Source organism: Hippichthys cyanospilos, chromosome 10 (assembly GCF_059441005.1).
Source record: "Hippichthys cyanospilos isolate Australia breed blue-spotted pipefish chromosome 10, RoL_Hcya_1.0, whole genome shotgun sequence".
NCBI lineage: Eukaryota > Metazoa > Chordata > Actinopteri > Syngnathiformes > Syngnathidae > Hippichthys > Hippichthys cyanospilos.
Genome location: NC_142378.1, coordinates 18,508,796 through 18,525,122, shown reverse-complemented (window position 1 = coordinate 18,525,122; position 16,327 = coordinate 18,508,796). Strand labels below are relative to the sequence as shown.

The following is a 16,327-nucleotide window of genomic DNA, read 5'->3' as shown; positions in this document are numbered from 1 at the left end:
ACACGCTGGATGTGCAGGCCTACTCAGGAGTACGCACTAAACATGGCTATCATTTGGAGTGAGATGAGATCGACATTGCTTTAGTTTACACCCGTTGAAATGTCAGCTTTTACTAGTAAAAACAAAACCCCCACGTTTTTGTGGCCTCTAACTTGGAAAAAATGTAAACGAAATTGATTCACTTCGAGAGTTAAGTAAAACAAAAAACTCACTCATAGTGTATTTATATAGTATACTGTATATACTGTACATGGTAGTGATTTTTTGTATTGTAATTTTGTTACAGTGGGTGTCCCCCTGCTACTGCCCGAAGCCAGCTGGGATAGACACCAGCCAGCCTGTGACCCAAGTGGCTCTAGAAAACGGATGGATGGATTATACAGAGGGGTGTGTACATTTCTTCAGGTTTCTGACTTATGTCTTGGTTCCATAAAAGATTCGTTAAAAACAAACACATGCAACCGTTGCAACCATTGTTTTTTTTAATAAACATTTTTTTTATATTCTTTAAACCAGACAACCAGATGCCAGACATTTTTGGATATATTAAAAAAAAAAAAGAAAAAAAAAGGACAAACATGGAATTACGTACATGATTTTCAACTGGGTGAATGTAGTGGTCTCATACATTGTTTTCTTTTTCCTCATCACCAGAAAGTGCAAATTCTCCCCAAAATCAATTTACCCGCTTGCAGCTTCATAAACAAGTGGAGCGAACTAAGGAAACAAGAGTAACATCAAGCAAACCAACTACTTGTACATGTCATCACTTGAAATATTCAATTGCATTTTTTCTATGGCCTTAAGTCATACATTTTGATAAAAGATTTTGCGTGGTCATGTACTTTGGTGCCTGACGTGACTTGTGTTTACAATATCCCAGTTTGAGTGTTGGGAAATGTTGTGACACTTAATAGGCCACTTTAGAAACCTCACTAATGACGCTCAAAATAAATAGTAGCCTACCATTTAATTATTCTCCCAGGTTATGTTCTGATCAATACATTTTTTTCCGCTGGACTGCACACAATATTTTGCTGACTTGGAAAAAAAAAAAAAAGTGCTCAAGATGGATACCTGATCCAGCCTTGTACTGTACACCAGGGGTCAACTTTTCCTCAAAATTGAGGTTGCACTTGTTTAGGATTGCATGGCGGGCTGCATGTGTTGCCCACCCCTGGATTACACGTGACATTCAGTACAGCTTCACAAGTCTCCCAAAATGAGAACCAACCTTGTTTCTCTTTGATTAGCAAGCGAGCAAGCAAGCGTAGGGTATCCAATATGGCGTCCATCTCCCACGATACAATTCAAGTGTATTTTCTCACAAAAATGGAATCAAAATAGCATCGAGGCGACAAGAAAGCAAAAAAGAACATCAATACATACAACAGAGGACGGCCTTTTAATTGCAAAGTGCTAACGTTTACAATCGCAGAAGCTGAGAAGCAAAAAAAAAAAAAAAAAAAAGCCAAGTCGTCACGTGTGCGGAATATGAAAAGAGAATCACAGTATGAAGTTATGGAATGTTTGCTTTAAGTGGCCGCGTGACACTTTCTCCACAACTTGGTGCTACTCTAAAAACCGAGACTGATAAAATGGCTCCCTCCCACAAGGTATGGAATCACAATGAGCCCAGTCCTCCTTTTTCCGTCTGCTAATTCACGAGGCGACAAACCGAGCATGGTAGGACACACACACAATAAAAGCCAATGCATAGCAGTGTTTTGTTTCCACCTGAGAAGTACTTGCAAAAGAGGCAAAAAGGAGACCCGCAGCCACCTGCATCTTCGGGACGTTTTCCAAAACAACATGAGGTCATGCGCTAACCCTGAAAACATTACAATTACACCCCCCCACCCCTTCCTCAAACATTGGCATAGAGCCAGGAGGTATAAATGGTCCACACTTGGCCCGTCTTCCATAAGACCAGAGGTTCGACCTCCTTTTCTTAAGTCATTCGCCGCCATTGATGACTGTACGCGTCAAAGAGCCATTCATTACTGGTTTGGCAGCTAAGGAGTTAAGAACTGGAGACCTGGACAGCCCATTGTCACTGAGAAGTTTAAATGACAGCGCTTTGGAGAACTGAAGGTAGCCCATCATTTAGGACTCCTTAACAGATCTCTCTGGCTAAGAGTGAAGGGTGGCGGCCCACATTGTCATGACCTGGGGTCTGCACTTCTACCGTCGATCCAGATGAAGGACCCCTTCTTCTTAAGAACTACACGATGGGCATCCGATCATAAGCTTATACTGCGTTAGGACCCCTTCTTCTTAAGGACTACACTATGGGCATCCGATCATAAGCTTATACTGCGTTAAGACCGAAGTGGTGTAAAGTATTTGGCGCAGCATGGCGCAAAAGTGTGTTTGGCGATGCGAAGGACGCGTATGGAGTGACGCGACATGGAAAGTTAAGCGAAATTCCGCTCATATCGCTGGGTCGCAGGAAGTAAACATGTTTGAAACTTTTGTCGAGTTGCGTTCAACGCCGCACAAAAGAGGAATGAATAAATTATGGCGGCCGATTTGTGGACACATGGAGTTATGCTACACGGCCAACATTCAATACAAAAGCCGAGCAAGCATGTGCGCTCACCTGGGTTGTAGAATTGGTGGAGGACGAACCTGGTATTACTTGAATTTTTAACAGGTGGTGAACTCCAGTTAACTTGAGATAGCGGTAGTGCAGCATTAACAACAGCAGAGTATTCGCCACTTGATTGCAACGTTGAACCTTTATAATAAAACCAAAAGCCTAGCAAATTAACGTCAAAAAAGACGATCGCTCAGATTCGGTTTCTACACAGCATGAGACCTAAAGGGGTCATCACGACCTAACGTTTTTTTGGCCTTGGCTTTATCGTCCTTGAACTGCGGGGTTGGCCCAACTTTCACTTGAACCTGAATGCAGCCAAGGGGGCTCAGATCTTCCGTTAAAAATCTGGCTAAAGTCTACTGTTCACTAGGAAGCGACCTTCAGTGAAGACCTGGGGTCAGAACAGTATTTTTGGACAACCCAGCTTATCTTGGGTTCCAAGGGCCTTTTCCACGGTATGGAGGTAGCTTGGGCCGCACTGCATATGCAGCCAGAGCAGAAGGGGAAGAACTCACTAAGCAATCGGCTACAAATCTCAGTGGCAAAGCGCCGCCAACCCTGAGCCAGTTCCTCCTGGCGTCTGCAGTCTCACAACTCCAGAAAGAGTCCCCTTATCTTGCCTTGAAATGAAAATAATATATCTTTATCATGGTTGTTGGTCTTGTTTTATGGCTTTCTCAGATATATTCAGAAATAAAGTCTTTGATAACAAAATAAGAGAGAAACAGAAGTCAAGGTCCATTTGGTAAAACAATCAGAAACTAGGATGCACTGGCAGCAGAACTCTCGGGTTTCGGGACAAATGTGGTCAAAGTGAAGACAATAAATTAATTCAAGTAAAGCTCATACATCTGCATGATTAGCGGCAGGTCGTACAGTTTGGTCTGAAAATGTGGCAGGGAAGAAACAAAACAAGGAGTTTTTGCCGTCAAAGAACACAGCGTGGATTTGGTCAAACAGTCCCCACGTTGGGGCTCACCTGGTGGAAATGAGCCAAAGGGACGCATTGTGAATTCGCAAAAAAGTCAACGCAATCAAAGACGTATGGAACAAACGCTCATTTCTTATCGTTGAATAAAAAGTGAAATTGAGTGATTAATTCATCATCAGTCTGACTGAAAATACATAAATCTCATGGTGGGTTCCGTATCTTTGTACACTGTGCATCATCAGAGCAGGACCAGGCCAAAAATTTCTAATGAGAGTCCCAAATTTGGAATCTTTCACAAACAAAACAACATGAGTTGGACTCACTGGGGTTTCAAAGTCAAATGATCCAACAATTCCATGCGAATTCCATTGCAACGTCTTAAAATATTTCCGCTTTGGTATTAGTCAATCTCGGACGTATACATTACATATATACTATACATGGTTACTTCTATAGGGCGGGACCGACCGCGGGCCCACCCAAGGTGGCCTTTCTGTGGTCGTCTCCCACCAGCAGGACGAGAACATTGACAATTAGTGCAAAGGTTTGCGCTACGCTCAGCTAAAGCACCACTTCCAGTGCTATCAGGCTTGAAATCCTAGACGAGACACCCGACCCAGGCACCAGTTTACGCCAAACCAAACCACCTGGCGCTGAAGGCCCATTAGACATCAGCTACACCCGACATTCACACACTGAGTTGTAGCGTAACAACTTCAAGCAAAGCCAGAAAATACTCGACACCCTTAAACCTGTGATTCTCTTTGGGTAGGTCCCTTTTGGAGAATGAAACCAATTTCATGCGAAGCGGGTACCGCTGCTGGTTCGGTACTGGATACCGGTTTGGTTCAACTTTCACTCGTGTCTGTTTCGAAGGCAAAATGTCAACACTTGGTTGGTTTCTTAACGTAAGGGGAACAGTGGTCAACCCCCGGTTGTAACTATTATAACTTCAGTATCAGTCAAACGTTTGAACACGCCTTCAAAAGTCAATGACCAATTGTCAATTATTACTGGACACCCAGACCATACAAGCGCCAAAAATGTTACTTTATACGCTCACGGCTTACTACCCTGAGAATGCCTCCGAAACTAAATTTTACACTAGCTAACCAGCAACCCTCATGAGGATGAGCGGTTATAAAAAAAAAAAGAGGATGTTATTCATATCAATACATTTATAGATTCTAGATTTTTTGAAATAGGTGCCATTCAATGACATCTTTGCACAGCTTGGCATTTTTTTCTGTCTGTTTTATGTGGTTGATGTTTTATGGGTAAATACTTGAATTTGACTTTGTGTGTTTTGAGACTATTTGAATTTGAAAGCGATTCATAACTTTTGACTGATACTGTGCAACAGCTACTTTTGGCTTTCCAGTTATAAACCAGCCGAGGCACTAGGCTATCATTCAAGAGGTCTATTGACCAAAAGTAGGACCAGTACTATCAGAATGCTTTCACACCACATAATTTGAATTTCTGACTCCTGATCAGTTTATTAATGAGTACAATTGGCCTTGATCCCCGCTGTACACCCAAAACATTTCCATGAAAAACAGTACATCTTTTTTTTTTAAATTTATTTTCTTTTAAATTTCTCCGTTGTAATTTGAAACCACTCAGATTGGGCTCACAGACAAATTCAATCACTCTGTTCACACCTGACCAAATTCAATTCAAACGGAATAGGAAAGGTTGCAGGTGTGAAAGCACTCTAAGACTATATCGTAAATGTGAAAATCCCAAAATATACACAGGTAAAGATGGCTCAAAAATTATTAAGGAACAAAACTAGTTTAGGGTCCATACAACTTATGACAGTACAGACATCAGTTTGCATTTTTTTTTTTTTTAAACGAGAATTGGGACTTCAGAAAAATAAATAAGAAGTACACTCTCAAGGCCCGGACAGCCGCCAACAATGACCAGCGAGGGTAAACCAAGATTTATGCAAATGTGCGCCAAGAGAGCTGTGAAGTAAACAAGTGACTGTCCGATGAGGTGTTTTACAACGTTGGGGCCCGTTATCGTCGCGCACTTAGGAGGGGAGCCGGGGAACAGATGGGCCAACGTTTGTTTACACAAGCTTGTCCCAAGACCCTCCGGTCCACCAGACAGCAATGCACGCTTGCACACATGCGAAATTGACACACACACACACACACACACACACACGCTCTCCCCTTCTACCTTTAAGATATTTAGACAGCTCACTAACTGCTAACTTCAAGTGCAATCGGTTACAGAAATTTCTCTTTTACCAGGCCTTTCTTCTAGAGAACTACACTTTAGTGCATGGCAGCTTGTCACAAAGATAAAGGGCCTCTTTTTACTAACACCAAAAGAAGAAAAGGCTGATCTCATTTGAATTTTTTTTTTTCCTCAAAAGTACCCGTTTTGTTGACAAAAGTGCCCCTGTGTTGTAACAAAGTGCTTTCAGAAACTGCCTCGTTCTGATTCAGGTGCAATTAAGGACAGGAGGAGTACAGCAGAGATGATCTAGGATCAGGCAGGGAAGGGCCTTATTGAGGAAACATTTGGGGATATTCCAAGTAGGGATTGGTATAAAAATTGTTTGGCGTCAATAACATTTGTCAAAATGGAATGGTGCACTGCACTGATGATTTCGGTTTGTGGTCTTCGTACATCTAAGCGAAGCCGAGACGATGTCATGCTAGGTCAGAAAAAGGCCAATTTTAGACAAAAATCGGACACATCCATGTTTGGTTTGTTTTATATTACAAAAGTCAAATTTAAAAGAAACGTTTACCTTTTACCTGGGTCATTGTGAGCTCGCTTTGGGTTGTTTCCATACAGAAGAACCCATTATACACATTTATTATACATTATACACTAGGAAAGTCAACATGACCTTGCCATAGGTTGTTTTCTATCGAAACAAACCATTTTTCTAAATGAGAAACAAATGTCTCATACAAAAAAAGCAAGACTGATTTCTTTTCCATTTAAAAAAACCGCCCTTTCATATTGATCAAACTAGTAGGGGTTTGTCCAATTTTTGACATAAAATTAGTTATGTTAGACCCAGCAGTCTTAAGAGCTTTTTTCAGTGCAGAAAACACCAATTTCAGAATATTCAGATTCGCCCATCCATTAGAAAACATGTTTTACAAAATGAACAATCAGATTTTTTTAAACCATTATCAATCAAGAGATTCATTCAAAGGCCATCCCTAACTCAAAGATCAACAAAAGCCGAATGTGCAGATTCCTTTCCGATACCTTGGGACTAGTTTCCACCTAACAGTCCAATTTGGTATAGTCTGGTTTGTGTTGTACGTTTACGGATGTCTCCGCTTCCACGCCCGATGAGCGTTAGCGATCCATACCGACCGCTTGGTGGAAACGTAGCTAGGAGAGATGGGGAAGTGCACTGAGGCTGGCGGCTAAAGGTGCATGTTTGAACAGGCCGAGGCTGACTCACACACTGATGATGTGGCCACAGGGACCCTGGCTGCCACGCACGCAGGCACACGTGGACACACGCCATGCACCCACGGTAACACCAGGCTCTTTTATAGTCATATCTCTTAGGGGCACTAGAGGTCCACGCAAATCGGGGCCGGGTCTGATCCCCACCGTCGTCCTGCATGGAGACGTGGCTGAGCTGGGGGAGATTTTTTGGGAACGCATCAGACATGGTGAGAGCTACGTAACCTTCCTGTGAACCAACAGCAACTGCACTATTATTTGGCCTCCTGACCCGGACAGGTATTCACCACGCTCTAATTCGTCTAAGCCCCCCCCCCAAAAAAAAGAAAGAAAGCCGTTTAAACCAGGGTGAAAGCACATCTGCTTATCCTCTTTGTTTTGGAGGTTTTTTAAGTGTAGAAAACATAGAAAAAAAGGTGCTCATCTTTTCTCTTCATCACTCTCATTTGGACTTCCTGCCGTTCCTTAAACCTGTGCCTCGTCACACAAGGACACACACTGCACAAAGCAAAGCGCATTCATTCTACTAAATTTCATCTGCTCATCATTTTAAGGGCGTACCCCCTCGATGTGATTCCATGCTATCGCTCAACAAACATTCATACGGGTTGTTTGCCGACATTGCGATAAATACAACATCTAGCCCAAGAGAAGCCAGAATGGCTGGCAGGGATGTCAAATCGGCCCATGCTGTATATACAAGTATACAATTATAAAGTGTCAAGTACCCAGTCAACTAAAAAAACAAAACAATAAAAATCAAACAAAGACAGGAAACGTTAAATTGCAGGATTGTGAGGGCAGTGGTAGCGTTTTAAAAACACCGAGCCTCGTACTCCCCTCGTCCTGCAATCCTTGAGCCCCCACCATTGTGGATTTGACTCATTTGCTAAGACAAATGATAAATTCTCCCGATGCATTTTTGTTATCGGGTAAGTAACACTTCAATCAAAACCTTGTCTAGGACTTTATGGAGCATTTGGAGAGCGAGCGTGACCGAGCTGTTGCATCGCAAGTGTGGTGAGTTTTCCTTGCATATGCCATAGTATGGCAACATTGTTTCTATGGTAACTGTACATCTCTAGACCTGCAAAAGAATAAAAAAAGAAAAGCTGTTTTCTCTGGGAAAGATTTGTCCTCGCTTCACCCGTACGGCAGCCGGAAGGAGCTCAGACACCTTTGCTCAGAGCTCGCCCGACAATAAAAACCTAAAATCAACTGCATAGTTTCATAGTGTACTTTATACATTATGCCAATGTATAAACCCCCCTATTATTATTGTTAAGAAATAAACGGCCCAGAAATTGGACGTCGCAGGTGCGTGATTTGAAGCGGTCTTTGCTCTTTAAACTGACTCAAGTGCTTTCACATCTACGTTGTTTCCCAAAGGAGAAAGAAATGTTGAGATTAAAATTGTGACACCCTGATTTGGTTTATAGAGCCATAATTATATATATTTATATATATATATATATATATGTATTCTTTGAAGTCCTTTTTTTTCCTCCTCTGTGGAGACATGTGGAGGTGAGTGACATTGTGTGACAGTGCCCATCAATTTGTTAAGAGTGTGTCTCAGGGTCCGGCCCCTCCTGCAAACTGCGGGCTGTGCGCGTGGGCCCCCTCAACCTCAGATTTGAGAGCTTCCGAGAGCTGCCGTCCCTTGATGATGTGAGGCTCCAGGCCAGCGTCTGAGCCAGGGCTCAGCATGCCCATGGGGGCATCCAAGAGCCCCGGTTCTCGCACACGAGGCTTTCGGCCCCGGCGGGATGGGATGCCGTTACAGCCGTCCTTCTTGAGGTGGCGGTGCAGGTGGTCTGAGCGTACAAAAGTCTTAAAGCAGCTGGAGCACTGGTAAGGGCGCAGGCCGGTGTGAACGCGCATGTGGTTCTTCAGGTCGTAGTTGTGAGCGAAGGCGGCCCCACATTGCGTACAAAGGTAAGGCTTCTCTCCTGTATGTTTCCGCATGTGAACCTTGAGCTTGTCCTGCCTGGACGGAGGAGTGGGGGAAAGACATTAGAATCAACACTAACCAAACATCAAAACATTGATTTTTACAATCCAAGCTAAATACATTTTCTATTTAATGGCCGAGCATTTGGCTCATGTCCATTGGTTTCCCCCTTTGGAGAGGTCAACTTGGTTGACTGTCGCAAAAGCATCAAGTTTGCATCTTTATCTGTGTAATCGCACTCAAGAGGCCAATTGTAACCTGACAATAAAGCTCAACGTTCACCTGACACTTTTTTATGGGTGCTTCTCAAGTTATCTGGTTGAAAAGCAACACGTCAGTTGACAGGGCATAACTATTTTTGAGATCATCATCATTTTGTTTTAAATGATACATTTGTCAGTACAAGAACATACACCCTAACTAAACTTATTAATGAATGTTTAGTAGGAGTGACTGCAGAAAAACAACAAAGAATATAACAAAATGAAATCTTCAATCCCACATAATTCATGTCAGAACTATTTTTTGAAAAGAAATGAGATTTTCTGCAGGGTTAAACTCCAGTTAACGGAAAAAATCTTAAATGGATATTAAACATATTCATCCATTTTCATCAGTAAAAAAAAAAACCCTGCGAAAAGTAAAACTGTATCACATGGTGTTCCGTGCCCCGGGCAGCAATAGAGAACATTTGAACATCATGACGGAACGTGCCTAAGTCCATCACCAATCTATGCCTGTTCTACCTTCGATGTCACATGCCAGCTTCGACTAAACTTTATCAGGACACTTTCACCTGGCTCTTGAACTGCCCCTCCCCCATTTGACAACTCAAAGAATTTTGAGGGGATTAGCTCTCATACTACACACGGAACCAAGCATTTGCACTAACTGTACTCTTAAATCTAAAATGACCGGGTATACTAACACATGTTAACACCGGCACTGAATTATTTAAAGGACGGGAGTGATTTATTACCATGTGTGCGGCACTCCTAACCCTGATCAAACAGGATTAAGATTACAAATAGCCCACTTCCCACTGCCGGTCTAATTTAACCAGGAGGCCAATTTGGTTCACCATTGCTCTCCCCAGACTCCGCTGCCAGCAAACGTTCCAGGTATTTGAGGACCACTGCATCTATTCCAAGCACGAGTGCTCTGATTGATTAATTACGGGAGAGATTTCAAGGAAAAGACCGGCCTCCTTAATACAGGGAAATCACTCAAAGTGTCTCGCTAAACTCTGATCACATTTATCTGAGCGGCAGAGTCAGATTTCATTAGCGAGGTAAAGAGTGACAAAGCAAGGAGGGGAGTGGGGGTGTATAACTACTCTGCTGTGGGCAATAATCAACACAGGCAGAGATCAAAAGTTCAAATGGCTGCACTGAAGCACAATCTAGGGCCTGTAACCCCCCTTCAGTATCAGAACTTTATAGCAGCCCTCCGCTAGATAACGCCAGCCGGCCACAGCCTTCTTTTATAGGACCCCTGCGCTACAAATGCAGGACTTTGCTTTGCAGAGTATCACAATAAAAGCCGCTTTTATGTCGGAGCTGGAATACCTCAGGATGCTAAGCGATACAAAAATAAACAAGTGTGTTGGCCCCTTAATGCAAAGCCAAATCTCCTACTCTCGACTGCAGATGCATCTCCCTTGCTGGGTGCTCTGCCAAGTCCAAAAGTGTTAGGACACGTGACATGGTGCAGCGGCCTCATTAATTGGGCTTACCTGGTAAAGCGAACTTTGCAGATGGCGCACTCGTAGGGTTTCTCCCCCGTGTGCGTTCGGATGTGTCGGGGTAGCTTGCCCGCTCCTTGAATGACCTTGGAGCATATGGGGCACTTCTGAAAGGCCTTGGAGCGCATCTTCCTCTCCCCGCCGCCTCCGCCACTCCTCTCGCCGACCCCCCTGTCGCCACCTAGTCTGTCGGTATTGCTCCGTGACAACCACAGTGGCGGAACGCCCGTCGTCACGGCGGCAGAAGGCGTATCCTCAAGATGAGTGCTGTTAAAGTAATTGTAGTAAAATTCCATATCTGGGTCATCCCCATCACCCGGGTCCTCGCCGGCCGCTTTGCGCTGCTTCTGCCTCTCGATGGAGTCCATCATCTGCTGCAAAAGGGCGCTGGCAGAGCCCCTCTCCCTGGCCAAAAGCTGCAGGGCGCCGTCATCCATGTCTGGTGTGTCGTGCCCCGACCGAGCTTCAGGGGGGAGGTAGAAGTGCCCGTTCTGGGAGGGTGGGCAGTAAAACGACCCGAGGCCTATTCCGTTGCCTTGCAGCGCTTCCCCATCCTCGTCTTCTTCTTCTTCATCCTCTTCCTCTTCTGGCTCGTTGATGGGGGTCTGGGACAAAGCGAGGGCCAGGGGTGAATAGTACTCACCGGGGCCACCGGCTGCGCCGTTGCTTGGGGTCCCGCCGTTGCCGTGGTTAAAGTGCAGGTGCGTGGGCAGTTCCCTGAGCTCCGGTGTGCTGCAACTGCTGCTCCAGTGGGCCCCTCTCTGAAAGTACTCCAGGAATTCCCGGGCCAGTGCCTGGTTTCCCTGCTCACCTCTTCCACTGCTCCTTTCCTCATCTTCGTTTCTTTGCTCGCTGCCCGCCTGGAGAAGCATCGGGAGGGAGATAGATGAAAATATATGTTAGCCATTAATAAAAAAAATTCAAGTAACCCCCTGCGGAGAAGATACACATTTGAGTCAAGTATTTTCAAATATGGTGGACGGCTAAGAATAAAGAACAAAAAAAAAAAAACAAAAAAAAAAAACAATGGTTGCACATAACACGCTCCCTGTAACATTTACTAAAAACCCTGGCTAAATTTAGCTATTCCTTGACATACACCCCCAAAAACATTCTCTCAGTCTAAAATGCCACAAGCAATGCCGTTAAACCAAGTCACTCAAATCCTTGTTTTCAGCATAATGAGGGTGGGTACATTCTTTAACAACGCCGGTTGGAATACCAACTCGAAAGTTTCAATGTGCATGGATTTGATTGACAAATGTCGACCGTCAGCAAGCGAGCAATCAATGCTGAGACTCATACCATTTTTTTTTTTTTTTGGGGGGGGGGCACTGTTGTTTCTGCTATGCATCAAAACAACAGTTAAGAGTACCCACCCTTTTCGGTGGGTGTACAGTACCTTTGGGGACACCCTTTTTCTGCTTGAGGACTTCAGTGTTCACATAGGCAATGACAGTAGTGAGACCTGGAGGGTCGTCATTGGGAGGAATGCCGACGGTTGTGTCAGCGGATTTGTGGTCGCATGTTGTGGACACTGGGGAGGAGAGGGGCGAAGTTGACAACTTATCACCACCTGGTGGTGTGTTGGCTCTGATGGAGGGGGAGGATGCCGGTCAGAGCTGCTAGACCCAAACATATTGTGAGGGTCAGCTGGGAATGTCTAGCAGAGGTCCCTGTCGAAAGTAGTTTTAACCCCAATCCCCGGAAAAATTTAGTCTGAGTGGACCATGTTCTGTGCCTCCATTGTCGAGGTGGCTGATCAGAGTTTTGGTGCCCGTCATGGCAGCAATCCCCGAACTTGGAGCAGGAAATCGACAATTAAAGCAAAAATACACCTTTGAGAGAATCTGCAACTAAGATACAACTTTAAGCAGCAGGAGTTAAATCTGTGTGACAACGGCACACCTTATAGTCTAGAAATTACAGTAAACATTGAACAACTACCTGCATTGACAAGCAATGTGAAACCTCAATGTTTCCGCTGTACATGTAAAGTCAAAAACTACAGCATAGCACATAAAATATTTGCATGAATTGAAATATGCATAGTATTTGACATTTAACCCTCCGTTTTCACTAGTAATATTTCTACATAGTTTTGTAAAGTTTTCTACAAAGCGTTGTAAACTGCATTGACCAGTTAATTCACGCAGATCCTAAGGCCTATATGATTGCAAGAATTGTTAGGTGATAACATCGAAAGACAGGAGCCAATCGTACATCGCTACACTTTATTGTGTGGACGTGTAACTGTGATATGATGTTTGAGGGGGAAAAAAAATGTGCTGTTCCTCCGCACAAGCAATTGGCTCAGCATGAGTAAGCGTTGAACTAACCCCAAGGCCGTGGGTGTGTGTTTGGCATGGTGAGAGCCACTGATAACGGCCTTGACGCGAGCTTGACGGGGCTGACTACACAACTTAATGAAGGGGAGAGTCACGAGGACCACACACCTTCATGCTAAACGGTTATTCTGGCGTGACGACACATATAGCCTATAGTCTAACTCAATTTGTCTTTGACAGGAAATATACGTTTAAATTATTTTAATTTTATCCTTGCCAATGTATAACTCCAACAGAGGATGTTTCTAAGTTACAATCATTGCTTATGAACTACTCATAGCAGTAGCATGCAATGTTCCTACATCTTGGGACTAAGAATTTTTCATTCCGTTTGAAATCAAATTTTAGACTAACTTACAATGGTCCCAAAGTCTCATGCTGCTGCAGTACGTTATGAGGTTCATCTGCTCTTACCATCATTGGTTCGTTGGTTCAGCTACTGTGATTAACCCGCATTCACCTCATTTGGCAAATATTGATCAGGAATGTTAACTTATTTTGAGATTTAAAGGTACAGTGTGTGAGGTTTAGTGGCAGGTAACAGTGAACTTAAGGGATGTTGCATTTTGAATTATCCGCACTACGGTGTGTCAAGTCACCATATTCTGCAAGCTTATGCTAAAGTGAGTGAAGGGGTGAGGGGAGGTAGAGAAAACATGTAAATACTGTACAACTGGTTTCAGTGCACAATAGCGTGGAATCTACAAAACCTTGACAAATATATGTGAACACCTGCTATTTATTCCAGGGCTTTGGCGAACACAAACAAGGAAGCCTCAGCCAGTGGTGGAGAGGACGCCTTCATAGTGAAATGCCAACACTTCCCATACTTTTTCAAAACACTACGGTTAACAACACGCAACAATGCGGTACTTATCACTGGACACAAGGAAGCCATAACCGCTGGTCCCCAAGCAGTTCTCTCGAAGGTAAATTTTTAGTGGAGCGCGATGCCTTCGCTGGTGTTCTTTTGTATTTGGTGGGTGTCTTCAGATGCGTAGGATAACTGTAGCCATCCTAATTCTAAATAGACTATCAAGCCCTGCCGCAACAATTTCTTGTGTGTTGCATGGAGAGGAATTCCACCCCCCCCCTTATTCTATTCTTCCTTCTCCTCCTTGGATTTACAATTGGCATACAAACCAGACGCATTGCAACATTGATGCAGTACACATAGAAGCAAGCGAAGCAGTACAACAACTATAACTGCAAATTAGATTATTACATTATTGTGATGCAGTTATCAGGTTGCGATATATACCACCGGGTGTCCCCATAAGTTTTTAAAAGCACCGTACACCAGTGTAGCTCCAAACATCAAATCGATCATTTGCAAACAAAAGGCATTCCCAGCAGAACTATTTGCCAGGGTTCGCTCACGCCCCTGCTACCCCAGTCAGAAACATGGCCAAGTCGGGACAGGTTAGCTAATAGCTACGCCTCAAGCCAAAGCAAACACCGCGTAGCATGCTTGTTGAGCATTGCACCGCCTTCCTGCAGTGAGCTACCACGCACGTCACGTTCAACGTGAGGCCTCTAGATGGCGATCTTGTGACTCGATTTGCGATTACAACTGTCCATTAAGTTATACGGACTGCTCACATATCCTTCTGCTCTTGCGCAGAAGCCCGCAACTGTTGAAGCGAAAGCCCTAGCGCCTCCGAGAGCAAGCAGATTACATGCAGCCTGGCGACACAAGTTAGCTGAATTCTAATTGGCTAAAAACTCCAACACTACAACACTAGAAGGCACGTAGCCAAATGGATATAATTTGACACGAAAAGAACACACACATACGCATGCACACGTAAATACATGCTATCATTTGAGCTTAATGTTCCACTCTCAACGTAACAGTGTAATTGTAAAGATGTGTCATACCGGCGGGGAGAGCACTTTGGTGTCCAGCAGGTGTGTACAGACGTCCTGAACAGGTGGGATCTCAAGGAGACGTGCGGCCGCGAGGATGTCCGCCACGCTGCTGTGGCTGACAGTCAGCGTGGCCGTGTAGGCAAAGTCCAGCAGTGCCCCTAGCGCCTCCGCCGCCACAAAGTCGATGTTGTAGACATTGCGTTGGTCGGCGGCCACTCCCGATGTGAACAGCTTGTGGAAGTAGGAGCTGCAGGAGGCCAGGACTGAGCGGTGGGCCGGGAACTCGCGATCTTGCGTGATGAGCAACACGTCGCAGAGCAGGCCGCTCAGCCTCTGCTTGTTGAGGCTGCCCAGGATGTCGGCACTGTGTTCAGGGAAGGGGATCCCCACAGGGCCCTCTTCGGCCTCGCCGGCGATTCCTCTGCCTCCGCTGCCTGCCGTCCCCCTGAGTCGCCTTCCCCCTCTCCCGCCGGCTCCGGACGACATCTTCCACCAGCCTGCCGCCGAGCCGCCAAGTACAGCCCCCACCCGTGTATCCGTCCTGCCGTCTGTCTGTCTGCCTGTCTAAAAACAAAAAAAAACAAACAAACGTGATCAACACAAACATGTGAACATTTTTAGCAAATGGATTAATCTGGTTTGTCAAAATTGATGATCAGATAGCTGCTCTGTAAAACGGTCTAACCAAAAAAACTGCCAAAACTTCAAAGTGCTTAATCAACAACATGAAGCCAATCGTAAAATTCCATACCAGGAAGCTATGGCCTCAACCTGTACCAAAGTCAAATTAAAAAGTTAATTACTGTAAAATATAAAAAGAACTGTAAACTCATATGTGTCTCAACGTGTATTTCTAGTTAGATGGACACACATCAAAGTGGGTATCTTTTTCTTATTAAAAAAAACAAAAACAGAACAAAGACTCATGGCATCATAACTGTGTCATACAGCGCATAAAGCCCCTCCCCCATGAGTGTAGAATCTTTTTCCTGTTCCTTTTAATAAACTTATCAACACACTAACTTCAAATCAAAAAACAAAGCAATGCAACGACAAAAAAATAGAATTAAAAGAATTAAAAAGAAAAACAAAAAACTCAAGTTGAGCTTCACCAAAAATTTCTGCCACAAAAGTCACACGGAATTTAGAAGTTCAAACCACCACCATGCCTAATATATAATCATTTTAAACCTTGTAAATGACATTATATTACTTATTTCGCATTCGGACTAATTTTATTCAAATACAGATATGCGGAGAAAACTGGTCCGGTTTTGAGTTATGTGGGTATAAGTGGACCCCCCCAATATGGAGGTTGAATAGGAGGAAAAAAAAAAAAACCACTCAACTTGTACATGGAGAAATGTGGTACATTTAGTGATAAGTGGCTAATGACAATGGATGGATGTTTTCTCCAGGG

The 16,327-nt window shown here is 44.1% G+C and overlaps 1 protein-coding gene across 1 annotated transcript in view; it reads right to left on the bottom strand.

Moving 5' to 3' along the window:
• Positions 1-460: 460 nt before the first annotated feature.
• The window catches only part of zbtb7a (zinc finger and BTB domain containing 7a), a 33,980-nt gene continuing 18,113 nt past the window's right edge, over positions 461-16,327 (bottom strand). The window contains 4 exon segments of the mRNA XM_088425979.1: positions 461-8,581; positions 8,583-8,979; positions 10,679-11,547; positions 14,917-15,471. Coding sequence (XP_088282105.1) covers positions 8,552-8,581; positions 8,583-8,979; positions 10,679-11,547; positions 14,917-15,393 — 1,773 coding nt within the window. The 5' untranslated portion in view covers positions 15,394-15,471 and the 3' untranslated portion in view covers positions 461-8,551.